This window comes from Peromyscus eremicus, chromosome 2 (assembly GCF_949786415.1).
Source record: "Peromyscus eremicus chromosome 2, PerEre_H2_v1, whole genome shotgun sequence".
In the NCBI taxonomy this organism is placed as follows: Eukaryota; Metazoa; Chordata; class Mammalia; order Rodentia; family Cricetidae; genus Peromyscus; species Peromyscus eremicus.
The window spans coordinates 54,738,363-54,765,909 of record NC_081417.1 but is presented as its reverse complement, the minus strand read 5'-3'; the positions used below and the strand labels follow the sequence as shown (position 1 = coordinate 54,765,909).

General features: G+C 46.7%; 1 protein-coding gene across 2 annotated transcripts in view; it reads right to left on the bottom strand.

Annotated features, from left to right (window-relative positions):
* Positions 1-4,963: 4,963 nt before the first annotated feature.
* The window catches only part of Gabrr2 (gamma-aminobutyric acid type A receptor subunit rho2), a 43,592-nt gene continuing 21,008 nt past the window's right edge, over positions 4,964-27,547 (bottom strand). The window contains exons 4-9 of one of the 2 annotated variants that reach the window (XM_059255707.1): positions 25,257-25,480; positions 24,421-24,503; positions 24,113-24,253; positions 19,591-19,743; positions 18,344-18,567; positions 4,964-5,377 (exon numbers count right to left, since the gene is read on the bottom strand). In XM_059255707.1, coding sequence (XP_059111690.1) covers positions 5,066-5,377; positions 18,344-18,567; positions 19,591-19,743; positions 24,113-24,253; positions 24,421-24,503; positions 25,257-25,480 — 1,137 coding nt within the window. In that variant the 3' untranslated portion in view covers positions 4,964-5,065. The remainder of the gene's footprint in view (positions 5,378-18,343; positions 18,568-19,590; positions 19,744-24,112; positions 24,254-24,420; positions 24,504-25,256; positions 25,481-27,547) is intronic. The other variant, XM_059255708.1, reaches the window with a different exon arrangement.

The following is a 27,547-nucleotide window of genomic DNA, read 5'->3' as shown; positions in this document are numbered from 1 at the left end:
CTGGAGAGGATGGGCCCTGTGGCTGGGAGTTGCTTCTATGCAGCTGGAACCATCAGCCCTGTGGGTGGCGGGTGGCGGGCCCTGCCTGCCCCTTTCATCCTCCTTCCTTTGAATCCTCGCCACCAGGAAGCCAAAGACTTCTAGATAAATCTGAGGAATGTTCAAAGAAGAAAACAGAAACTTCCCCCAACAAATGATTAACAAAAACAGAAATCAAAGTAGCAACAACAACAACAAAATACCCGCCCAGCAGAAAGCCATGGAGTGGAATGGGCTAGGAGCTGAGGGCTTCTGTTGCCATCTTGGCCCTGCTTCCACATCTCACCGCCTCTCAGAGGATCAGGTCCCCGAACAGCCACTGCTCCGGTGGGTGGAGTGTTCTCTGCTGGGATGGTCCGTGGAGCACCAGCAGGTAAGTTGCTGAGAAAGGAGTAAGGGGTCGCCTTCCTTTTTGATCCCTCTTTGGTCGGTGGCCTCATGGTCACAGTTTCTACTCATCCCTGTCTTCCATCTCCTGCCTCCCCAGAGTCCCCCAGGGAACACGGCCTCAGACCACATCCAGAGAAGAGCCTCCACATCCAGGCAATATTCTCTCAGAGAAATTTATTTTTGACTTTAGTATCAGCCTAGAGAGAGGCTGTGTGGAGAGAGTTCACGCCACAGTAGAGTCAGGACTTAGGAGTTGCAGCTCAGGTGTTAATTTTTCTTTCCTTCTTTCTTTCTTTCTTTCTTTTTTTTTTTTTTTTAATTTGGTTTTTTTCGAGACAGGGTTTCTCTGTGTAGCTTTGGAGCCTGTCCTGTAACTCACTCTGTGGACCAGACTGGCCTCAAATTCAGAGATCCACTGCCTCTGCCTCCCGAGTGCTGGGATTAAAGGTGTTCACCACCACCCCACAGCTCATGTTAATTTTTTAACATGCGTTTATTATTTGTGTGTGTGTGTGTGTGTGTGTGTGTGTGTGTGTGTGTGTGGAGGGGGAGCTGTCCTCATTGGCACTGGTGTGGTAGAGACTTACCATGAGCCCTGGTGCCCTGGCACAGCTGTGCTCTTACCTGTCCTTCCTGCAGCCTGGGAACCAGCTGCAATGACCTGCCCAAATGTCCTTTTCTCTGCTTTCCAAGCTCTCCTCTCTCCTTCCATCTGTTTACACAGGCTGATCCCTTCACCCAAGGCAGTAGTTCTCGTTCTGTGGGTCATGACCCCTTTGGCAAACCTCTTTCTCCGAAAAAATTTACATTATGATTCATAAAAGTGGCAAAAGTAAAGTTATGAAGCAGCAACAAAAACAGTTTTATGGTTGGGAGTCACCACAACATGAGGAATTGTATTAAAGAGTCGCAGCACTAGGAAGGTTGAGAACCACTGATCTAAGGAACTTTCAACCCTTATGAAATGTTCTGTAGACCTGCACCATCCAGTAAGAAAACCACAGGTATTTGTGGCTACTGACCAGAGTGCCTGAAGTGTGGTTAGTGCCACTGAGAAGTTTCAATTTTATTTAACTTTAATTAATTAAAATGTATCTACGCCGGTGACATGTGGTTACCATATCAGAGAGTACATGAATGAACTACCACCACAACCAAAAGCCAAGGCCCTAATGTCAGAGTCCAGCTCCAGCAGGGTTCAGGTCCCCAAGAGGAGGCGTGTGGAGTCAGCGAAGGAAAGGAGGACACTGACATGATCTGAGGGTGAGCTGGCAGGGCTGACATTTTATACACTTTCCTTCCTCAAAACCCACACAAAATTTCCCAAGGTTTTAAAAGGCATAGGGGAACTCCCATAACACATAGTGAGAATCATTAAAAATAAAAGCCAAAGGGTGCTGGAGAATTGTGAACTACGAAGTCAAAATGCTGGAACTTTGCCAAGCAGCAATGGTCGCCATGCGATCCACACCGCTCTAACCTGAGCTCTAAGTTCCAAGAAGCAGCTATTTGGAGATTTAAGGAGAAAGGCAGCTGATCCCAACCCGCACCCAGTGGTTGCAAAAGGAGGCAACAGACTGCCATCTCAAACACAGCTTGTCTAAGGAGAGCATCAAACCCCCAATCTGCCCCTAACACAACCCTTCCCCCTTCCCTATCCTTAGCTGCAAAATCCCCAGACTAAGGCTTGTGATCTGCACTCTCTTGAACTCTGGTCGTTGAGTGACTGGGTCCTATGACCTGGCTATGGTGTGGCCAGAGCTACTGATGCCACCTCTCTGACCTGAAGTCAAGCCTGCTCGAGCTGTCCTGATGTTACCTAAATTCTCATCTTACTACAGATTAAATTCTTCCTTGTCCTAGCAGAGACCTAGCCCATAATTGGCCCCATGTTTTCCTATCCAAATACACATGTTCAAGAGTGTTTGAGGGACAGCTTTCCCCTTGAGACTCAGTCTTACCTTCCTTTCCTTCTTCAGAATTCATATCACATGTTGAAGCATTACTGTGGCCCTAACACATGTTATGATTTGAATGTGACCCTCAAAGTTCCATGTGTTGGAAACTCAGTGTCCAGATCACATGGTAAATGTGTCTAAAAGCTGGGCTTTAAGAGGGTGCTGTGGTTTGAATACAAATGTCTCCCGAAGGCTCACATGTCTGAATCACTGTCCCAGATGGTAGCACTGTTTTAGGAGGCCATAGAATCTTTGGGACTTGTGGCTTGGCTAGCACATGGTCACAGAGGTTGGAGGGGTTGGCTTGAAAGGTTATATCTACATATGGCTCTTGCTGGAGCTTTATGTGATCTGATTTACAAGCATGAGTATCCCCAGACACACATTCCTGCCAATTTGAACTCTTCCTCTCTACGCCAGACAAAAAATGATGAAGTAAATCCTTCCTCCCTTCAATCGCTTCGGTCAAGAATTTTGTCACAGCAACACAGGAGACAATTAGGAGACAAGATTGGATGAGGTCCGTGTTCTTGAACGTTCCAGTTTCTAGAACCCCCATTAGGCACCGTGTGCCCAAGGCAGGCCTGCTCAACCTCCAGAGAGGCTGCAGACTAAGATCAGTCACGTGGACAATCAGTGATGCCAAGTTGGTACACCTTGATGAGTTGGCTGAGCGTCCCTGAACTCTTCACACGTCCTTGCTGGAGAAAACAAGCACAGTCCATATAGGTCCAAGACGAGAGAACACGTTCGAGTTCCGCTCCTGTCCTCCAGACCCTCTCCTGTGCACCTCTTCCTTTGCTGATTCTGGTTTTATGCTACAGTAACAAGTAGTAACCATGAAGACAATGGCTCTTCTGAGTTCCCTGAGTCCTTCTTAAATATCAGGGTAGCCTTGGAAGCTTACTGAACTCGCAGCCACCTAAGGTAATGCATGATGCATGTCACAGTGGTACTTGAACTAGCCTGGCTGTGCCTGCTCTATGAATCCCACTCTGGCACATAGCCTCTGAACGGGTGGGCTAGAAGCTACAGCTGAGGTCAAGGCTGGTGGCTAGAGATGATAAATCTTTAGCATGGGCAAGGGACTGTTAAAACCAGTAACTGGAACCAGTTGACACAAGATGTATGTAAGGGGATAGAGGACACAAGGTGGGGAGTGATCCTGAAGGAACAGAGATGTGAGAGCCAACCATGCTGAGGGAGAGAGAGGATCAGGCGGCAGCAGCAGACCCCTCCCTGGCTTGGAATTCAGGGAGGTTCGACAGTCCTGTGTGCCTGGCCCTCAGAACTAATTCCTGTCCTGGAGTCATGTGCAGGAGAGCAGACTCTACAAGGAAGACTCTTCCCCTCACAGGAAGCTGGTGGGGATGGTGAGGAAGAGGAACAGTGTCCTTCAGTAAGCAAGGATCTGGAGGGGGGCATCCCCTTAGCTCCTCAGAAACAACCTTCTGACCCCTGATGCTTTAATTTAAAGAACTTCTTATCAGAATCATACCCATTATATCACCCATAATTCTGGTAGAGATTTCCTTAAATTTTCTAGCCATCTCCTATCACGATTCAGGGTCAGCTAAATGAGTCAGGTTGCCTTCTTAACGCTCACTCAGTGGTAGTAGAAGAAAGAGCCACTTGTAGAAGTAAGAAGTCATTCTAGAGTGTGGAACCTTCTGGTCGGAGTAGGTGGGACCTTGAGGGTGGGGACTGGACTTGGACACAGGGATAATGATAACGATGACATTAAGGATGCTGTTTTGCTGAGGAAGAAGGGGAGGAACCTGAAACAGGAAGCAGGGGTATCAGACTAGATTTCCACTGCAGACCTAGGTCCCCTTCTCTCCAGGATCACACTGCTTTCTCCAATACTCAAGTCCTGTTGTATTCTCAGCCCTCGGTTCATTCCACAAGGATGCCCCAGGGCAGAGTGCTGAGCTGGCTTCAGGAGGGCCTCACAAGAGCATGGACGTGATTTTCTAGACAGACCTAGAGTGAAAACACCAGGAAACAGAATTGGTCTGTGGATGAGTGAGGCAGAGCGGGGAACAGGACGCAGAGTACACTGTGTACATAGAATGAGCATAGCTTAGAGAAGCTCAGTGAAGGAAAAGACCACTCACTCATTCCCACAGTTCTAGGCACAGGGTGGGGGCTCAATGTTTAATGAATGATTAAATGAATAGGGAAATGAACAATTTCCTCTAGCATTTATAAAATCATGTCAGTTGCCAGTTTTGTTGAGGCCAAATCATTTCCTGTCCCGTTCTGAGAGTTTTTTCTTCCAGTGTAGGCACTTAATCCAACTGGATAAGTTCACAGATTTTTGCACCCAGTTTCTTACCCAGAATGCCCCTTGGTTTGTCCTTCATTTTCTTTCTTCCCATACTGAGCGTCTCAGAACATCTGGGAGGCATTTGAGTCTTTCATTAAGTAGGTGTGGGGGGAGTTCTTGTGAGCAAGTTCACATACAGCAAAAGACAGCTCTGTTGAGAGAGGTTGGAAGTGTGATGTGGAACACAGCATGAACTAGGAAAAGACCCACAAAGATGGGGTGAGGGCAGCTGGAGGTCCCTGGGCTCCTCCAAGCCAGCTGCTCGGCCTGGTGTAGGAAGTGTGGTCATCAGGTCCATGTGTCCACCAAGGGCTGTCCATGCCCTTTCTTAGACACAGCCTTGGAATCCCTAGGAAAACACTGACCAGTAAATTAGGTTGAAAAATATATAGAAGGCCGGAAATATCAACCTGGAGTATTTGTCAATGGCGTGGGTGTTCTGGAAGATGTAGAGCCCCATTTGGCCTTTGAGAAGGCCTCTCTTTCTGGAGGATGTCAATTCACTGTTGAGGGCCAAATGGACCACTATTTTGTCTTGCCTTTCTTCTTCTGGCAGAATATGGCTTCTTGGGTAGCCAGCCAGGCTGTTGGCCTCGGATTCACTGTAGCTTCCATCTAGCATCATGGTTCTTGAGTGAAGCATTCCACACATGCATGGAAACTACAGGCAGCAGACAAAAGGTCTCAATTAGATCCTGAAGATGGGAAGAGGAGCTGGCCTGGTTACAAAGTGACAACCCACTGATACTCTGGCATCCAGAGAGACATAGTTACAACCACCTCAGCAAGTACTGAGTCCAGTAATTCTCAACCCTGGTTGCCTGTTAGAATCCCCAGGACCACGACATAACCACTCTACACTAGCTTCAAACTTTCAAATGGTCCTGCTATTGTGAAGCAGTTTCCTCTCAATTGAAACATTCCATCCTTCAGGGAAGCTCATTAAGACATCATGGTGGTTTGAAAGAAAGTGGCCCCCAAAGGGAGTGGCACTCTTAGGAGGTGTGGCCTTGTTGGAGTAGGTATGGGTTTATTGGAGGAAGTGTATCCCTGTGGGGATGGACTTGGACATCTCCTATACTCAAGCCATATTCAGTGTGGCAAGCAGTTGCTTCTGCTGCCTGTGGCTCAAGGTGTAGAACTCTCAGCTCCTTCTCCAGCACTGTGTCTGCCTGCATGCCACCATGCCACCCGCCTTGACAATAATGGATTAGACCTCTAAACTGTAACCCAGCCTCAATTCAATGTTTTCCTTATAAGAGTTGCCTTGGTCATGGTGTCTCTTCACAGCAATAGAAACCTTAACTAAGACAGACAGAAAGTAAACAATTCAAAATAGCTTCAGGAAGTTCCTGAAACTGACCAGACTCAACAGGCCCTCTTCCTCCCCAAGAGTGTATGAGCAGTGAAGACTGCTGATAAGCCAAGCTGCAAAGAAAACTTGGGGACAAGCCCAGACACAGGGAAGAAGCAGAAACCTAAGGAAGTATCTAGAAAAAAACAAAAACCAACTAAGTTCCCTGGAAGAGGCTCAGACTAACTGAGCCACCTGGGGTTGGAGAGGACACTCTCCAACCTGCTGACCTACCTGCAGGATGTGCAGTGCCGTACAGGTTCCCAACTTTTGTGAGCTGGCACCCTTGGGGTGGGCTTTATTGATGCAGCTGGCTTTGAGTTATTTCTGCTCCTGTGAGTAACCCTTCACCCATATTCTTGTAAGTAATCCCAGTGAAACACATTGGTTCACCAAGTTGGATTTTGGTGGTATCCGTATTTTGGTCTGTCTTGGGCTACCTATCTGGAGTAAATAGACGTGTGCATGTGCTTGTGAGTGTGTGTGCGTGTGTGTGTGTGTGTGTATGTGTGTGTGTGTGTATGTGTATGTGTGTGTGTGTGTTGCATCTGCTATACAACAGCTATGCAGCCAGAATTGAGAGCCACTGATCAAGCCCAATTTCAGAGGTAAAAACTAAGATCCAAGTGCTACACAGTTCTCCTGAAGCCAGGTAGCAGATATGAGATCCAGAGTTTTATCTTATTCTTTTTGTTTGACATCAAATCTCACTATGTAACCTGGGCTTGTCTAAAACTCTCCAATTTCCTCTTTCTAACTCATGAATGCTTAAACCAGGAATTAAAATCTATGTGTTCTGTTTCTAGTGCTGAGATCTACCACTGTGTTCATGAATAAAGAAAAAGAAAAAAGAAAAAAAAAAGATTAGGAAAGGCTGGGAATGCCACCCAGTGGTAGAGCACTTACCTGGCACTTACAGAACCCTTACTGGTTCTGTCCCCAGCATTGGAAAAAACTTAAAGCAGAGTGCCCTTATTTCAAAGTTGCATTTAAGTAAGAGTTGAGGGTCATAAGTGGACATAGTAGCACATACATGTAATCCCAACATTCTGGAAACTAAGGCAGAAAGATCACAAGTTGGAGCCAGCCTGGGCTATTTGTGAGAGACCTTGTCTCTTAACAAATAAATAAATAGTAAAAGAGCTGGAGTTTATGGTGCTTATACTGCATTTTAAGATTAATTAATTTGCATGTGGTGGGAGCAAGCTCATGAATGCACATGCAGAGGACAGATGAGGACATTAAGTATCTTCCTGTGTTATTCTCCACTTCATTCATTCATTCATGCATTCATTCATTCATTTTGAGACAAGGCTCACTATGTAACATTGGCTGGCCCAGAACTCACTTTGTGGATTAGGCTGGCCTACAACACAAAGAGATCCACCTACCTCTGCCTCCCAAGTGCTGAGTTTAAAGGTGTGGGCTATCACAGCCAGCTCTTTATTATTATTATTATTATTATTATTATTATTATTATTATCATCATCATCTTGTGTATCTGTATGTGGATATGTTCATGTGAGTAGGTACCCATTGAGGCCAGAGGGTTGGCTCCTCTAGAGCTGGAGTTGCAGGTGGTTGTGAGGCACCTAACATGGGTGCTGGGAGCTGGACTCTGTAGTCATCTACAAGAGCAGGACACATTCTTAACTTTGGAGCCATCTCTGCAGCCTTGACTTATTTCTTGAAGCAGGGTCTCTCACTGACCCTAAAGTTCACTATTTCGGCTAGGCTGGATGGCCAGCAAGCCACCTCAGTCATCTGCTTCCCTCTGCAGCCCTGGAGTTCAGGCACGTGTGGACACAGGTGTTACCAACCCAGGAAATGCTCTTACCTGTGTGTTTCCTCCACAACCCTAATGTTGCATTTTTAAACAGCTCAGCTGCATCAGCAACAGTTGGAAAAGCTCAGTTAATTGTTGAAGGGCAAGTAGCAGAAGACAAAATATTTCTCCTGCCATTTTACATGGAAAACACAATTAATTGTTAAACTGTTCCCAAAGTGGTAGCTGAGCAGAATTAGGTGAAAGCTTGGTTATCTTTTAAAATAGAAAAGTAAAGGACTTCCAAACAAAAGTATTTATATAGGGGGCTGGAAAGATGGCTCAGTGGTTAAGAGCCCTTGTTATTTTTGCAGAGGACCCAGGTTCAATTTCCAGCACCCACATGGTGGCTCACAATAGTTGATAGGTCCATAACTCTAGTCCCAGGACATCTGATACCCTCTTCTGACCTCCTCAGGTACCAGGCATCCACATGGTGTACAGACATACATGAGAGTAAAACACTCAAACACATAAAACAAATAAATAAATCTTAAAAAAAAAGACTATATAAAAGGTATTTAAATCAGGCTGGAGTGATGGCTGAGTGGTTAAGAGCAGTCTAGTGCATTTGGAGACAGTGTGGAAACACTTGAATAATTCAGATACCATGCTTTGAAAGCCAGTTCTGTAAAGGGAACACCATTCTTTTCCTAAAATTTAAAGGCCCTTCTGGTAAGGGGTCAGCAGTTACCCAGGTGAACACAGATGTGGAATTTTCATGTTTTCTAGGTGACTGCCATGTTGATTGGTATAATTGTCAGCAATGTGTTGGTAATGATGACACTGGAGAAACTGGGAGTACTAAGTTGATGTTATAAAGCATCCAGTCAATATATAAGTTCTATAAAGTAGAATTTGGCCGAAGGAACATGCCTGGGTATCTTATCAGAAAGAGCATGATTCTGCCGACAGATAGGGCGACCCTGGCTGACAACTGCCTGGGAAAAACAGCCTTGGTCTGTGCGGGAATAACTATGACAATATATTACATTGTAAATACCTCCATTTGTCCAAACAACCAAGCCTTGGAATTTCTGTCTCTCTGAAACATGGTTAATTGCTCAAACCATAACTTGGGCCTGGAACTTAAAAGAGCTATGTAGATGACATCACATATAATATAACTCAAAACCTAGATAAGCCCCAGATGATTTCTGTCCAGTTTAGGCACTAGGCAAAACTGGACAAACACTGTTATTGTTAAAGAGTTTTTCCTGAACGTATGAAGTAAGTTCTCATTGGGTACTTACTTCTCTGCCACAGTAAATCGGGGAGTGTGTGTGTGTGTGTGTGTGTGTGTGTGTGTTATTGCTAGGAGACTGAATTCAGGGCTTTGTACTGTGATTAATACAACATTCCTGTATGGAACATCTTATTTGCATTTCATGTTACAGTACAACGTGATAAAATAAAGTATTGGAAGTATAGCATTTCTGGGGAATACAAAGGATAACTATTAGTCTTAATTCATACTTGGCTAATGTTTACAGAGCATCAATTATTAAAGGGGCTTTGGGAAGCCTGGGGGTGTAGCTCATTGGTTAAGTACTTGCCTAGCACAGGTAAGGCCCTAGATTCAATGCCAACAGCAATAATAAACAAGTCAATAAATAAAGGAACTTTTTAAAACTCCAGAACACAACTTTTGTCTCTTCATAGAACAGGAAGCCTCTACCTATTATTAGTGTGTTCACTAATAATAACAATAATATATAATGTGTGTCTAGAATCCTTCAGTTTCAAAACAGCTTTCCCATGCATGACTTCATGTGCCCCTTACAAGGGATCCTAGAGGAAGATTGGACAGGGGTTCTGCAACCTCTTTCTACCCATGAGGAAACCGGGGCAGAGTTCAGACAGCAGAACCTCATGTGACCCTTACACGGGATCCTAGGAGGAAGATGGGACAGAGGTTCTGCAACCTCTTTCTACCCGTGAGGAAACCGGGGCAGAGTTCAGATGGCAGAGCTGGATCTAAACTCAGCCTTTGTTGCTCTTGTTCTTTGTCCAAACACTTCTTCACTGTGTAGAAAAGTGAGAACAGATTCTCAGGAGGGATCGGCCTCCTTTGGAAGAAGATGAGAGCCCTTCTGAGGGGACCAGGCAAGCGGTAAAGACAGCTAGAAATCTACTGGTGGTAGGGTCACGTTCTTATTCCTTCTGTGTCCATTTTCCTGTAAATAAGAAAGGGTGGGGACTTAATCCCTAGTGGGCAGCGATTGGGCTTTCTGTTGACACCCTGGCTGTCTTCAACAGAAGCACCGCCAGTCTGACGACCCGACGGGTACCCTTATGCCAGCACCAGCTATGTTGAAAACTCTATATGGCTATTTTAAGGAAACAAGACAATGGTTGCCGCTGCTCGCTCTGGCTCCTGAAGTGTGGCCGCAACCTGGACTGTTTAAATCAATCTGTACCTTTTCTCTATCACAAGTCTTGGTGACATCTAGCATCTGGGTAACCTTGAAACAGTGTCCACAAGGCAGGGGAGTGGTTTTTCCCCTGGTGGTCTAGCAGAGTGACCTCCATGATGAGGGCAGGGGGACAGTGCCTTGACTGGTCCAAACATGAGCCTTCATTTGCATGCGGGGCCTGCTGTTTTTGCATGAACACCGGTTCTCCAGCTGTGTTAGCAGGCTGTTCAGCTCAGTTTGGTGAGATACTGGGAGAGGCCTTTCTGTGTTGCCTCACTGGGGTTGTAACAATAGTGCACACCCCCAGCTTCTCTTGAGTGGTCTTTTGCCACCTAATTTTTGGCGTGTCTGAGCCAGTAACTTGAAAATAGAAGTAGCAGCGGCAGCAGGAGCCGCCGAGCGGCAGCAGCAGCAGCAGAGCAGCCCACACTTGGGGCTGCAGGGGCAGCCATCTGACAGCTGCAGAAGACAGACCCTTGAGGCTGGCGGACTGCAGTGGGAAATACAAGCAGCAAAGACAAAGCATTGGCGGCAGCTGCCTCCTGACCAGTGACCACAGGAGCGAGAGGCAGCAGGAAGGCTGGAGAGGGCAGGAGCTGGGGCGCAGTGAAAGCAGAGAGGACAGAGAGTGGAAACCGGGGCAGGATCGATGGCTGTGAAAGCCACAGAAGAGGAACTGCGGGTCCTGGTAGCTGAAGATCTCCAGACAGCTGCCAGGCCGTTAGGGCCAGGGATCTCAGATCCCAGACCCAGGAGCTGTACTGGTGGCTGCTTGTCAAAGGCTAAGGAATCCTGACTTCCTAGGCCTCTGTGAGAGCTGTGAACAGTTTCAGATCTTACTCCCGGGGGAATTTGCCTCTTGGTGCAGACCCAGCTTAGCTCTTTCCTGAGGACCCTCGCAGGCTTCATTTCTGGTTCATCTCCATCCTTTGTGCCAACCACCAATCCATCAGTGGCCACACTGGGTTGGAACTCAGGGTGATGATTCTCGCTATCCTCCCTGCCCTCTGGTATGTTCTCTGCAGACTTATTTCTCATCCTGTGGCAGCCTGCTCACAGCAGCCCCCTCCCACACCAACTCCATTCGCTGAGGACTCCACCTCTTGGTACAGACCCAGGAGTCTCCTCACCCTTTCACCCCTGCTCTCCAGACTCATTCTTTGTCCCTACTGCAGGCTGCTTGCAGGAGCCCCTCCTTCCACACCTCCAGCCCTTGGGGACTGTCTTTTGGTGGGGACCAGATCCCCGGACCTTTTTCCCACAGCCCCTCTCAGTCTTTCCTCCTAGTCCATCTCCATTCCTTTCTGCTGCCCACCAACCTGAAAAAGCTGTGTCTACCAGGAAACCCACAGCCACCACACTTGCCTAGGACCCAGAGAGGCCAACAGCAACCAAAGAAGAAAACACCCAACAAAAACAAGACAAGCTATCAACACCGAGAATCACCTCAGATACTTTAACTCCAGACACCTAGACTCCAGCATAAACACACACAAGAATACCAAGAGAATATGCCTCCACCAAAGGCCAGTAACTACTACAGTAGGCCCTGAGAAATGCAATATAGCAAAAGCACAAGGAAAGGACTTCAAAACAGCAATTAGGAATATCTTCAAGGACCTTCAAGAATATATAAATAAAACCCTTAATGAAGTCTGTGAAAACACCAACAGTTGAGTGAAATAATGACAACAATTCAAGACATGAAAATTTAACAAAGAAATAGAATCAATAAGGAAAGCAAAACTGGAAATAAAAAAATTAGGATTTCAAACAAATGCTCAGAGGTAAGCATCACCAATAGATTACAAGAAATGGAAGAGAGAATCTCGTTATTGAAGACAAGGCGGAGCCAGCGGTAGTGGCACACGCCTTTAATCCCAGCACTTGGGAGGCAGAGCCAGGCGGATCTCTGTGAGTTCGAGGCCAGCCTGGTCTACAGAGTGAGATCCAGGACAGGCATCAAAACTACACAAAGAAACCCTATCTTGAAAAAAATTAAAAATAAATAAATAAATAAAAAAGAAGAAGAAGAAGAAGAAGACAAGGCAGAAGAAATGGATAGCTCTGTCAAAGTAATTGTTAAATCTAAAGCAATCCGAATCCAAAACATCTAGGAAATCTAGGACAGCATGAAAAGACCAACCCTGTGAACAGTATGGATGGAGAAAGGAGAAGTAGCTCAGGTTAAAGGTCCAGAAACTATTTTTAAACAAAATCATAGAAGAAGAAAAATTCTCCCAACCTAAAGAAAGGGATGCCTATCAAGATACAAGAAGCATACAGAACACCAAATAGTCAAGACCAGAAAAGAAACTCCCCTCTGCACATAATAAATCAAAAGAACTAAATATACAGAATAAAGAAAGGATATTACAAGCTCCAAGGCAAAAAGACCAAGTAACATATGAAGGCAGACCCATTAGAACCATACCTGACTTCTCAAAGGAGACTCTGAGAACCAGAAGGACTTGGACAGATGTTCTACAAGCTCTGAGAGACCACAGATGCCAGCTCAGACTACTATACCCAGCAAAACTTTCAATCACAATAAACAGAAAAATAAAAACACTCCATGATAAAACCAAATTTAAGCTATTTTTATCTACCAATCCAACTCTACAGACACACTAGAAGAAAAGCAAAATTGGTCTAAAGAGGTTAACTGCCCCCAAGAAGACACAGGAATAAATAATCCCAGAACAATAAATCAAGGGAGGGGCACATCATAACAAAATAACAGGAATCAATAAACATTGCTCACTGATAATTCTCAATACTGATGCTCAATTCCCCAAACAGGGTCCATATTTCTGTTGCATCCAGGAAACACACCTCACCATGAAGGGTAGACACCACCTTAGGTGAAAAGGATGGAAAAAATAATTCTGAGCAAATGAACCCAAGAAGCAAGCAGATGTATCCATTTTAATATCTGATAAAATAGACTTCAAACCAAAACAAATCAGAAGAGATGGGGAGGGAGACTACATACTCATCAAAGGAAAATTCCACCAATAGGATACTGCAGTTTTTAACATTTATACACCAAATACAAAGGCACCCGAGTACATAAAAGAAACACTACTACAGCTTAAATCACATGTTTGTCCTCACACACTGATAGTGGGCAACTCCAATACTCCACTCTCACCAGTGAACAGGTCATCCAGACAAAACATAAATAGAAAAATGCTGATGTTAAATAATGTCATGAGTCAAAGGGACCTAACATCTTCAGAACATTTCGCCCAAGCACAAAAGGAAAATTTCCTTCTCAGCAGCTCAAGGAACCACGTACATGGATAAAAAGCCAGTCTTAACATATACAAGAAACTTAAAATAGTCCCCTGCAACCTATCTGATCACCATGATTAAAGCTGGGTGTCAGCAACAGAAAGTATGCAGACTTATGGAAGCTGAACAACTCACTACTGAAGGACAACTGGGTCGAGACATAAATCAAGAAGAAAATTAAAAACTTTTTAGAATTGAGTGCAAATGAAACCACAGCATATCCGAACATATGGAGCACCATAAAGGCAGTTCTAAGGGACAAGTTCATAGCACTAAGTGCCTATATAAAATAATTGGGGAGATCTCATACTAGTAACTTAACAGCACACCTGAAAGCTTTAGAACAAAAAGAAATACCACTCAAAAGGAGGAGACAGCAAGAAATAATCAAACAGGAGGCTGAAAATATAAACAAATAAACACAAAGAATCAATGAAACAAAGAGTTGGTACTTTGAAAAAGAACAGTAATGTCTGATCTCAGAAGCTTAGCAGGGAACCTGGTTAGTACTTGGATGGGAGAAAATAAGATTGACAAACACCTAACTATGTTAATTAAAAGACAGAGGGAGAAGATTCAAATTAATAAAATCAGAGATGAAATGGGGGACATTACAACAGATACTGAGGAAATCCAAAGAATCATGACATACTTTACAAATCTGTACTCCACCAAACTGGAAAACCTAAAATAAACAGATTAATTCCTTGATATATAAGACCTATGGAAGTGAAGGTTGTTCATTCTCTCCATACCTATTCAATATAATAGTTGTAGTCTTAGCTAGAACGATAAGACAACTGAAGGGGATCAAGGGGGTACACATAGGAAAGGGAGAAGTAAAGTATCCTTATTTGCAGATGAAATAATTTGATACATAAAAGACCCAAAAGACTCCACCAGGAAATGTATACAGCTGATAAACATTTTCAGCAAAGTAGCAGGATACAGAGTTAATACACAAAAATCAGTAGCCTTCCTATATACAAATGACAGAGGGAGAAAGAAATCAGGGAAACAGCACCTTTCAGAATAGCCAAACAAACAACAACAAAAAACCCTCGAGATAACTCTAACCAAGCAATTAAAGACTTGTATAATAAAAACTTTAAACTATTGAAGAAGACACCAGAAGGTGGAAAGTTCTCCCATGCTCATGGATTGGTAGGACTAATATAGTAAAAATGGCCATCCCATGAAAAGCAATCTACAGATACCACACAAACCCCATCAAAATTCCAACATGGTTCTTCACAGATATTGAAAAAACAATTTTCAGCTTCATAAGGAAACAAAGGAATACCAAAACAGGATAGCTAAAACAATCCTAAATAATAAAAGAACTACTGGAGGTATCACCATCCCAGATTTCAGCACTATAGAGCTATAGTGTTTTGTTTTTATACACACACACACACACTTTGGGATACCTAAATTTTAATGAAGTCAAAAATACAGCATCTTCAACAAATGATCCTGGTCACACTTCATGGCTGCATGTAGAAGAATGCAAATAGATCCATTTCCTATCACCCTGCAGGAAACTCAAGTCCAAATGGATCAAGGTCTCAACATAAGACCTGATACTCTGAATCTGATAGAAGAGAGAGTGGGAAATAGACCTGAACTCATTGGCATGGGAAAGAACTTTCTGAACAGGACACCAATAGCACAGGCACTAAGAACAACAGTCAATGAATAGGGCCTCATGAAACTGAAAAGCTCTGCATGACAAAGGACACCATCATTCAGAACAGAGTAGTAGGTTATAGAATGAGAAAGGATCTTTACCAATTATACATCTGATAGAAGGTTAATATCTAAAATATATTTTTTTAAAAAAAAAAAAAACTTAAAAAACCCTGAACATCAAGAAAACAAATAACTCAATTTAAAAATTTAAAAAATGAGGTACAGAACTAAGCAGAAAGTTTTCAAAAGGTGAAACACAGATGACTGAGAAACAGAGAAATGTTCAGCATCCCTAGCCATCAGGGAAATACAAATCAAAAGTACTCTGAGATTCCATCCTACCTCAGTCAGATTGACAAGATCAGGTAAGCAAATGACAGGGCCTGGAGGGATGGCCTTGAGAGCACTGGCTGCTTTTCCAGAGGACCCAGGTTCGATTCCCAGCACCCCCGTCGCAGCTCACAACTGTCTGTAACTCCAGTTCCAGGGGCTCCAACACCCTCACACAGACATACACGCAGGCAAAACACCAGTGCACATAAAATAAAAAGAAATTAAAATAAATAACTAAAATATTATTTGACAATGTAGGCTGGTGGGGATGTGAGGAATGGTGAACAGGTTCTTCACTGCTGGTGCGAGTGTAAGCCTATACAGCCCCTATGGAAATCAGTGTGGTGCTTCCTCAGGAGGCTGGGAATAGATCTCCCTCAAGATCCAGCCATTCCACTCTTGGGCATATATCCAAAAGACTCTACATCCTACCACAGAGACACTTGATATTCCATGATTATTGCTGCTCTATTCATAATAGCCAGAAATTGGAAATAGTCTAGATGTTCAATGGATAAATAGGTAATAAAAATGTGGTACATTTTCACAATGGACTATTATTCAGCTGTTAAGAAAAATGATGTTATGAAATTTGTAAGATGGAGCTGAAAAAATTCATTCTGAGTGAGGTAATCCAGACCCCAAAAGACAAATATTTAATGTTTTCTCTTATATGTGGATGTTAGATTTGAGCCTTCAGTATGCATGCCACAATCCAAACAACCATAGTGGTTAGGTAGTTGGTAAGGGAATGGGTGGGGGGAGGGAAGGGGAAATAGAACATGTTTTTATGGAGAGACACAGAGGAAATTGGAACAGGATTAAATAGGGAGGGGATAGGAGAAAAGAAAAAGGAGGGGATGTGGGGAGGGACGACTCACAGTAATTGTCACTTGAAAAGTCATGTGGAAACCTACTGCTGCAGAAGCCGCCTAAAATAACACATCCATAAAAGGAATACAAATGGAGTCACCAAGTCATGAGGGAGACAGTGCTCCAACCAGACATCTCATGGCACCAAATAAAACCAGACCAGGAACAGATTACATTTTCTCCAGTCTTTGGCCAAAGGGGCCCTGGAAACCCCAAACATCACAGGCTATCTATCGGTTACTCTCCACAGCCAGACCGTAAGGCCCTGTTGCTGAAGATAACACTTACATATCTCATTGAACATGGAGGAGTCTTGTTCTAGTTAGTCTAACTAGAAGTTTCACCCCTACTGACTAGCATTCATGGAACTAGAAGGTGCTAGTAAAGAAGAAAGATAATCATCAACCCAGCTACAAACCCTGTGACCTACAAGAGTGACCTGCCTGCAAGATAGACTGGTACAACAGTAGTGCCATAGTCAGAGAGGAAGCCACCAGCTTTCTGACCGGATGGAATTAGGGCCCACTCCACGCCCTGCTAAAGTGACCAAGAACCTGCAACTAGATACGCCATGGGCCTAGGTTAAAACCAAACACTATCATGCTGCTAAAGAACATAACAGTGAAAGATTCCTAAGGACATTCTTCTGTACATATAGATCACTCGCCCATCACCAGAGAACCCTTCTTGCAGTAGATGGTAATTAACCCTGAGACCCACAACTAGACAATGTACAGAGTGAGAGACTTTGGAACACTCAGTTCTAAACGGGATGCCTTCATCAAACTTCTCCCCTTGGGGCTCAGAGATCTGTGTGGAAGAGAGAAGGAGAAAAGGTTGTAAAAGCACAGGTGATGGGTGACTCTCGGAAACAGTGTCTTCCGCGCAGAAAGGGACCGATGCACACAAGAACTCACGGCGACTGTGGCAGGGTGCACAAGGCTTGCATAAGTCCAAGCCAGATGGCGGTCCCAGCATGGAAGGGGGCCCACCCCTAAGCAAGAAGCTATCTGTAATTGATCCCCACTGGCAAAGAAAAATTAGTTTTCACCAACGGAGTCTCACTGGATCTAATTAGCCACTTAGGACCAGCAGTAGACGATCAACATAAAATGAACTCAATTGTATTTTTGTAGACTTCTTTCATTTTTTCTTTGTTGGGGCATTTATTTTTCTTCTGTCTTGTTGGTCTTTTGTGTGTGTATCATGGTTTCAGATTTTGTGGAGTTTTTCGAGGGGGTGTTTCTTGTTTGTTTGTTTGTTTTAACAGTTTTTTGTTGTTTGTTCACTTGCTTGCTTGTTTGAGACAGGGTTTCAATACGTAGCCCTGGCTGTCCTGGAACTTGCTTTGTAGACCAGGCTGGCCTCGAACTCAGAGATCTGCCTATGTTTGCTTCCCAAGTGCTGAGATTAAAGGTGTGTGCCACCGCTGCCTGACTTTGTTTTTCAAAAAGAGGCTGAAGCGGGGGGAGACAAAAAAGAATATAAAGTTGGTTGGGGGCGGGCGTTGAAGGAAATGGGAAGAGGAATCCATGATCAGGCTATATTGCATGAAAAAGAAACAGCCTCAGATCTAAGAGTTGGAGCTCTAGGTGGTGGTGCCTGCCTGCCTGCGGATCCTGCCTGCTTGTTGTCAAATGCCGAGGGATGCCAAAGCCTCCACAGACTGGCACTTAAAGAGCTTCTTGCCTACCCGCAATTTCTGTCTGAGCAGGGCAAGAAGGGAACGGTTCCCACTTTGGCATTAATGCCTCCCTTCCCACAGGCATTGGCTCCTCCTAACTGTCCCTACCTAACCAACAAAGTCATTCTCCTCCAAACACTAGCCCAGCTTACAGGAGAAAAGGAGTGAAGACTCCTCACCTTCTCTCGAAACTTCCGTTCCTTCTGCTCCTGCAACGTGGTCAGGTAGTTGACAGCCGCGTACTCCAGCACCGAGAGGAACACGAACACGAAGCTGACCCAGAGGTAGATGTCCACCGCCCGGATGTAGGACACTCGGGGCATGGAGGCGTTCACACCCGTGATGATGGTGGACATGGTCAGCACCGTCATGATTCCTGTAAAACCATCTTAGTTCAGCTGCTGACCCACCCCGGAGCCATACCCACATCTCACAGTCACAATTTTACATTCTCTGTCTCTTTAATCAAGTGAGAGCTTCCCAGACGTATTTCCATCCACTAGAGGTGTGAGGTTCTGCTCCCTAAACAATCAGGCTTTCCCTGACTCACCCCTTCCAGAATGTTCCCCCAAGAACTAGCTGCCTGCTTTCAGTCACCTTGGGAGTCTGAGTTTCTGCAATGTGTCTGACAACGTCATGCCTCACACAGGACCATTGATGGTGTGGGACTAAAAACAATGATTGACGGACAGCTCTGAAGGAACAATCATAGCTCCCTTTATCCACACCACATTTATTAAGCTCTGTCCAGTTCTTTTCCACTGTGGCTTGCCTGCTAAGTTCTCCCATGTGTCAGGGTCTACCCTGACTTTATCCAAATTTGAATACTGTATTATAAATTTTCACTCTGGAATTCAGGGTCTGGAAAAAGCCAGAACTGCAGCTCTGAAGGAACACAGCCCTCACCCCAGGAACCACATGTTCCTGTACAATACAGCAAGGTCTTAGAGTTTACAGAATAATTTTTGGCATTTGCCAAATCATTTATTTACTTTTTAGTACTGCACTCCCATACTGCCTTGTAAAGGATCATACTCCAGACTGGTTCCACGTTTGAACTGATGGACACTGAGGGGTGCAATGTTAGTTCCCCCAAGTTTTCACAGTGTGGTACCTCCGACTTCATGTGGATAGAGTAGGCAAGAGGCAGGAAAGTCCTCCTTTGACTCACAGGTCCATCGGTTAAGAATTCTAAAGACTTACTTTACTTTTTTTTTTTAAGGTCTCTCTATGTAGCCCAAGTTGACTTCAAACTTACAGTCCTCCAGCCCCAGTCTGAGTGCTGGGAGTAGATGACGGAGCCACCATGCCCAGCCCGTGACCTTAATTCTCCGTTACCTAGCGATCAGCTGAAAGAAAGACCAAAAGCATCCTACCACACCTTATCAAATACTTTTACCCAGTGAAACTCTGGCAGGCACAGCTCTGTGGTCGATCCAGAAGGACACCCAGGACAGCATGACCATGAGGGTGGCAGGGAAGTAGGTTTGGAGCAAGAAGAAGAAGATGTGACGGTGTAAAGTGAAGTTGATGTACAGACGGTTGTACCAGCCTGGGGGGATACAAGAAGAAGGAGTGAGGTTCCAACCAGAACCTCCCCAGGAGCCCATCTTCGCCGGCACTGCTCATCAACCGCAGAAAGGAAGTTCAGTGGGCTTGACACCATGCCTTCCGTCCTACTGTGGGAGTCCTCTGCTATGGCCACCTTGTCAGTATCTAGTATGCTCTCCCATGGAGTCTGAGCTAACTTTTCACAGCAATGTGGGGAAAAGGTAGAAGGAAACATTTACTTGGTAGTTTGGTTTTTATTACTTGCAAACTGTGACTGTATCTCCTGAGGGGCTGGCTGCTTGGGAGCTTAAGAAGGTAGAGTAGTTCTAACTTGTTGAGGCCAGTGCTGCTCAGTCAGGAGCCAGAAGAGGCGGGCTGTCACTCTGGTCCTCTTAATCACTGGGTTGGCTGGTACCCACTCAGTCCACACACCAGCACAGAAGAGGTAGGTTGGTCACATTACTCGGAAGTCTGGCATCAGTATCATTTCTAACACTCCATCCTCCTCCTGGGATCCTTTACCATTGGGCGGGGACGGACCTGATGCTATAGTACTAAGTCACTGTGCACTCCGAGAATCCCTGTTTAAAGGCTGTAAAAGGAGTTTGAAAGCGTGAGGTCTCAGCGACCTACAACCACTGTGACCCACAAAGGTGCCGAGGGCAGTGAGTCTGAGCTAAGGAGGCGTGTGCGCCCGCAGCCCCTGCACCTCAGCTCAGCACGGTCAGGCATCTCAAAGTATCACATCATGACCGTACAGGATGCTTTGGGTGGGGGTGGGGGTTAGGGGTCCAGAAGCAGGGTTCCTTTTTCTCCCCATGTGTTCATTACGTTATTAAAGTTATCTTCTGTTCGTGGCAAATGACACCAACTGTCCACCCATTGTAGGTATGCAAATCTCCTTTGCCAAATAAAGTACAAAAAGGCTCATTGGCTTAAGGAGAACAATTAAGTTGCTGACTGCAAGGAGGCGCATTAGGGGCACCCTGCAGGGGGCTGCAGTTGGGGAAATCAGAACGGTATTACTCGGAGGAGCACTAAGGAATTGAACTCAGAGGCTGCTCCAAGGCCTCCTGGTCTAGGCAGACTCAGGTCACTTAGGGCTTCTAGCTAAAGGCCAGGGCTTTACTCATACAGTGACTTTTTCAATGAGCAGGTATTCAAACACTTGTTAGAAATTCAGGTCCTTAGAGCCCACACGGGACCCACTGATGAGGGACACTCCCCCACTCAGAAAAAGGGGGGTGCCCATGGAGGATTGGTTAAAAACAGCTCTTGGCTCCCCAGAGTGCCTGAATGCAACCTGAGAACCACACTGGCCAGAAGCAACAGCCTCTGAGTTCTGATCCACAGAAGTCTGTGAGATGCCCACCCCGCCCTGAGTCTGAAGGCTTGCAGGAACTCTGCTGTGAGCACCTCGCTTTGGTGGTGTGGGTACAGGTGGGCCTGAGACTGCATCCCTCAGGTTCCCAAGAAACACTGGGGAGCAGACAGACTGGCTAGAGCAGGAGGTAAACACAGAGCGGGGAGGGGGGTTAGACCAGTAGGACAGGCCCGGAACAACAGGGTGTGCTCAGACGGGTTTGACAACTGTCTACTGATGGTTTTCTGGGCTCTCTGAATGGGCTGGCGCTTTAGGGGGACGGACAAACAGAAAGTGATCTTCAAGAACGGGAAGAAAAGAATCAGCTGACCGCTCCCCACCTCACCCCACCCTTGCTCTGTTCTCCCCCTCCAAAAGGCATCCCTGAAGGAAATCACACTGCTCGTCAGCAGTGCAGACTCTTCCTGACAGCGGCCTCTGTTCCGGCAAGGACTATCCCACCATCCCTGCTTCCACTTATGAAGAGCAGGAAAGTTGTGTCGGGAACACGGGGACAGAGAAAAGAGCTATGAACATGTGTGTGACTCCCGTGTGAGGGGACATGTGTGTGACTCCCGTGTGAGGGGACATGTGTGTGACTCCCGTGTGAGAGAACATGTGTGTGACTCCTGTGTGAGGGGACATGTGTGTGACTCCTGTGTGAGGGAACATGTGTGTAAGTCCTGTGTGAGAGGACATGTGTGTGACTCCCGTGTGACGCCACCAGTCCCATGGCATGAGTGTTGTATGTAGTAAAGAGTGGAATGAAAGATGCGTTTGAATCTGAGCTCCAGAAAGGCTTGAGCAGGAAAGAAAACAGGCCAGTGCACCGCACAGCACAGAAGGCACTAAACAAGACAAATGTGGCCTCTCACGGCTCCGGAGCTTGAACCAATAGCTTAAAGTCCCAGTTTCCTCATATGAAATCAAGGAATAACAATTTCAAAGTCTTGGTTTGTAGGGTAGAAATTAATTTACACATAATAAATGGTATGTAAGAAGCTCTTACATAATAAATGGTATGTAAGAAACTCTTAGCCATGGCTTCATGGATTTGAATTTGGTAAGAAACAGATAAGGTGGCTGGAGAGATGGCTCGGTGGTTAAGATCACTGACTCCTTGTCTGGAGTCTGGGTTTGGTTCCCAGCACCCATATGATGACTTACAACCATCCATAACTCCAGTTTCGGGGGATCTGATGCCTTCTTCTGACATCAGATGGCACCAGGCACACACGTGGTACACATACATGCATGCAGGCAAAACACTTGTCTACATAAAATAAAACAAATATTTTTAGAAAGTAAACACAACAACCGCTACAATGAATAGATAAGGAAGTCGTGTGTGTGTGTGTGTGTGTGTGTGTGTGTGTGTGTGTGTGTCCCCGAATGGAAGGGCCGAGATGAGGATGAGCCCCGCGGGAACGCCCTGAAGCAGGCCTGTGACGTCCTGACGCCAGCTCAGCGCTAGACGGGCCTGTGCTCTTCCAGTGTGCGGCTCTGTGAGAAGAGGGTGAGTGGGGGCAGGTGACCAGCTAGCAGAGCATGCAGGATCAGGAAGGTACACAAAAGCTTCCCATAGAGGGGTTTGGGCATCTCGGCTCTGGGACAAGTGGTGATGACCTAAGAGTCCCATTAGGAGCCTGCAGAAGCACTGTTGAACTGTTATTACAGATACATGGAAGTCTTCACTCTCACTGCTTCAGAGGGACCTTCTTCAGAGACGAGGTCTTTGCAGATCTCATCAAGACAAAATGAGGTCTCGCTGGATTCTAATCGACCCTGACACAGTGACTTGTGTCCCTACAGAAGAAGGAAGGTTGGACGTGGACACGTGGGAAAGACACTAAGTGGGACACAGGAGAACATCCACGGTGGCTGGAGCAGGTTAGAGCAGCACAGCTATAGGTCCAGGGCGCCGGGCATTGCTGGCACACCGCAGAGGCCCTTCCCTGCCTGCAGGTCTAGGGCACCAGGCATTGCTGGCACACCACAGAGGCTCTTCCCTGCCTGCAGGTCAAGGGCACCAGGCATTGCTGGCACACCGCAGAGGCTCTTCCCTGCCTGCAGGTCCAGGGCACCAGGCATTGCTGGAACACAGCAGAGGCCCTTCCCTGCCTGCAGGTCCAGGGTGCCAGGCATTGCTGGCACACCGCAGAGGCTCCTCCCTGCCTGCAGGTCCAGCCTGAAGAGGGACCGTGTCCCTCACACCTCTGCCTAACAAACTGTGACAGAATAAGTCTCTGCTGTTTCAAACACCCAGTCTGGAGAATTTCATTACGGCAGTCCTAAAAGAATCTAACCAAGGAGTGTAAGGTGAGACTAGACAAAGGTTGACAAATGGATCCTCTCAAATTTTCAAGCATGGCCCAGGATGGAAGGGGTTAAACTAAGTACTGAAAATTGACCCTCCTGGGACTGGTGGTGTAAGTCAGCGGTAGCACACGGACTGAGCATGTGCAAGGCCCTGGGTCCAGCCACCAGCAGGAAAAAGAAAACAGAACATAGATAATAAATACTTTCCCTTGCACAGCTGTGAAGTAGAAGAAACAAGGTTGCAGACCAGCATGCCAAACACAACCCCATTCTTAGGAAATCCACGGCTGCCGTAAGATGTCTTGAAGGGATTTACTAACTTGTGTCCCCTCTGGGGGTGGGATCTCAGGAGATAGCAGTGTTTTGATTCTATTTCCTGCTTTTTAAAAGTGCTATTTTAGGACCAGGCTGTGGTAATGCATGCCTCTAATCCCAGCACCCGGGAGGCAGAGGCAGGCAGATCTCTGTGAGTTCCAGGCCAGCCTGGTCTACAGAGTGAGTTCCAGAATAGCCAGAGTTACACCAGGAAACCCTGTCTTGAAAAAAACCGTAATAGTAGTGTTATTTGGGACTCTGCTTTATTTGAACAGTCGAATCCAAATTGTGTCTATTGGCAGTGGAAAGGGTGGGGGCTGGAGAACTCAAATGTGTCTCCTCCACATTGGAGTCCAGCTGAGACAGTAGCTACCTGTGCTGCTGTAGAAGGCCAGTCTGGACGTCGTATGAAATTTCTGAATCAGAAACTGGGACAGGGAGATCTTGTCGTCCGTTTTCAGGGACTCGTCCCCATTCTTCCAGTACAGCATCAGATCTTCATCTGTGTATGCATCTCGGAGAGAGGAAGACAAGTGAACTCAACACCTCTGCTCTCTTGTTTAATCCTGTGCCAGGGTGAACAGCTCCTAGCCCAGGAGGCAGTCCTCAATCTCCTGATTCTCAAGGGCCGCGAAGATGGGAGAGGCAGTAAGGTAAAAGCGTGAATCCATGGATACTTACAGCTCTCCAGCTCCAAAGAGCAGGTCTGGGAGTCCAGGGGGAAGTGGCTGAAGTCCATGTTGCACATGGCCGTGACGGTAATCCTGCACAACACAAAGACATGATGTGGCTTGGGAGCCGACCATCAAGCCCAGGCTCTGCCCACACTTAGGAAGACCCAGTACAGCGCCCAGGGTGGCAGGAACCTCCATGGTCACCTTCAGAGGTCAGGCATCTAAGCCACGGAAGCATAGTAAGAGCTTTGTCTTCTGTGACCTCGTGGGTCTTCTTTATTGGGCTTGCTGTCCCCCAGCTGCTGGAGTGGGGGTGTTGGCTGCTAACTATCCACACTTGTGCCCTTCTCTTGTACCACCTCAGCCAGCAGGGCTGCCTCCCTCAGAGACGCCTGGGAGGTGAGGCCTTCACCATCGTCCACACAGGGTAGGAGTGTATCTGGCACTAACACTGATTCTGGTGACTCACACGAACAGGCCAGGAACAAGGACCCTTCAAACCACCAAGTGTGCCCCGAAGCCAATCTGCACTAGCACTTAGCCAACAGTAGCTACTGTTATGAATTTAAAATCTTTATTGCCAATTAACTAGAGTCATAGACTCTAAGGAGTAAAAGGTCATTGTTCCCATCAAGTCAGGGCCAAACTAGTCTTTTAGTTCGAGTGTAAGACCCCAGCTAAGAGGAAGTTGCCATCTGCAGGGGTGGCATCAGACTGACTGACTGACGTCCAAAGGCTTGGGCCAACCTATAGACCCTACTACAGAGAAAAACTCATCAGGACTAAAGGAGCTGGCAAGACGCCCTGTCATTCCAGGGCATCTTGACAGCTCCGGACTGTTACCTCATGCTGTACAGCACGTGGCCGTCTGGGAACACTCTCAGCATGATGTTGTCTGTGGTGGTGTCGTGAGTAAATGACCGTTTGGAGTGAACGAAGAAGACGTCGGGAACCCAGATCTTCTTCACCAGCCTGCCATCGAAGGTCATGCTCTTGTTGCTGGTGCTGGGGAAGGCCAGCCTCTCGTCCCTCCAGTAATGCCTCAGGTACAGGGTCATGGTGAAGTCCTGGGAACCAGGGAAGAAGTCCTTTAGCTAGAAAGGCTTAGAGAGCATCCCTCCCTGCAATTGACCCGCCTTCCTCTACTGCAGAATCCCCTCGATTCTGCCTCCAGATTCAGAGCGAGGGCTTTGCAGTCCTGAGCACAAAGGCCAACATGATGGCCCTGTGGCAATCAGGAAGAGAGTGGCTCGTTTTTGCCACTGAAAACACAGCTAAGGTGCCACAGTCTGGCCACACAGCCCACCAGGGTGTAGCGCTCCCAAGACCCTGGTCTTTTTCATGAGGTCCCTATGCACAGGCTTTCCTACTATAATAAAAGGTGAGCATCAGCAGTCGGTTTGGAAAGGAAGGTGTCACAATTCCCTTCGTGAATTTGCTTAGAAGAACAGGGCCTCAAGGTCATGACTAAGACTCAAGGTTGGAGGAAGAGTGTAAGACCCAGTGCTGTAAATGGAGATCTAAACACGATGAGGCCTTAAAGAGAAGGGGAGGGATTCCCTTTAAAACCTGGACAGGAGCTGCATTGAGAGTAAGAATGAGAAAGGGAAAGGAGAAGGGGAATGGGGAGAGGGAGGGAGGGAGGGAGGGAGGGAGTGAGGGAGGGAGGAGAGAGGGAGGGAGGGAGGGAGAGAGGGAGGGAGGGAGGAGAGAGGGAGGGAGGGAGGGAGGGAGGGAGGGAGAGAGGGAGGGAGGGAGGGAGGAGAGAGGGAGGGAGGGAGGGAGGAGAGAGGGAGGAGGGAGGAAGGGAGGGAGGGAGGGAGGAGGGAGGGAGGGAGGGAAGAATGACAGAGATGGGTTGAGGAAGAGCCTTTTCGGATAGCAGCCTTCAAGGTCACCTCCCCAGCAGTCTCCCTCCAAAGTCTCAAACTAATCCCCTGAACAAAGGAAAGATTTGACTTTTAGTAACCCTTGAGGGTGTGGGAAGTTCCATATCACATGATTTCGATCAGCACAGAATATATGACAGAGCATGAGAGAGCCAAGAGTCACAATCGAAAGCTGTGTGCCTAGGTCTCTGTCGCAGCAGGGACAGCTCTGGGGGATGCAGCCAGCTTCAGGAATTCCAACACTACCTCTATAGCTTTCATCTGAGAGGTCAGTTAGAGAAACCTGGACAGTCAGGGGTCACTCTTACAAAGCAGGATGAAGCTGGGCATGGTGACATAGGCCTTTAATCCCAGCAATCAGGAGGCAGGGGCAGTCGGATCTCTATGAGACCAGCCTGTAACGCACAGGGAGACCCTGTCTCCAAAAATAAATAAATAAATAAATAAACAAAGGAAGACAGCAGCCTGAGCAAGCCAGTCAGCATGGTTCCTCGGTGATTTCTGCTTCAGTTTCTGCCTCCAGGTTCCTGCCCTGACTTCCCTCAGTGATGGACTGTTACCAGGAAATGTACGCGAACTAAACCCTTTCCTCCCCGAGTTGCTTTAGGTCACGGTGTTTTATCGCAGCAATGGCAGCCCTAACCAAGCCTTCGTTCTAGGCACTTCTCCCTAGGATGTCAATCTGAAGCCACACTTGAAGGAGTGCACATGGCTGCTCACAGCCTGACTTAGTGTCTGACTGCAGTCTAGGGAAGCCGGGCTGACCTCAGCCCCAGCTGACCCCAGCTGTTGAATACCCGGAGGAGCTGGCAGGGTGTGCTCCAGTACCTTGGAGACCTTCGCATCTACACCTTCCACAGATCTCCTCCCGCCAGGAGCTGGGGCTCTGAGGGACACACAGCATGTGTTTCTCAGCTATGCTGCTCAGCACCAAGGAAGGGGGGTGGGGTGGGGGTGGGGTGAGGGGGGAGCGGTGGGGTGGGGGAGGGCTCAGTGCTAGAGTATCTGCTTCCAGGTGCAAGACCTTGGATTTGTTTGCCGAACACAGAACAAGGAGGAGGCAGAGGAAGAAGAGGAATGGGAGGAAGGAAAGGAAGGAGGGAGGGAGGGAGGGAGGGAGGGAGGGAGGGAGGGAAGAGAGAAGGAGAGAGAAAGGGATGGAGGGAGGGAAGGAAGGAAGCTCCAAAATAACTCCATAGCACCACTGGAACTGACTATGTGAGTTATGAAGGAAAAGCAGAACCC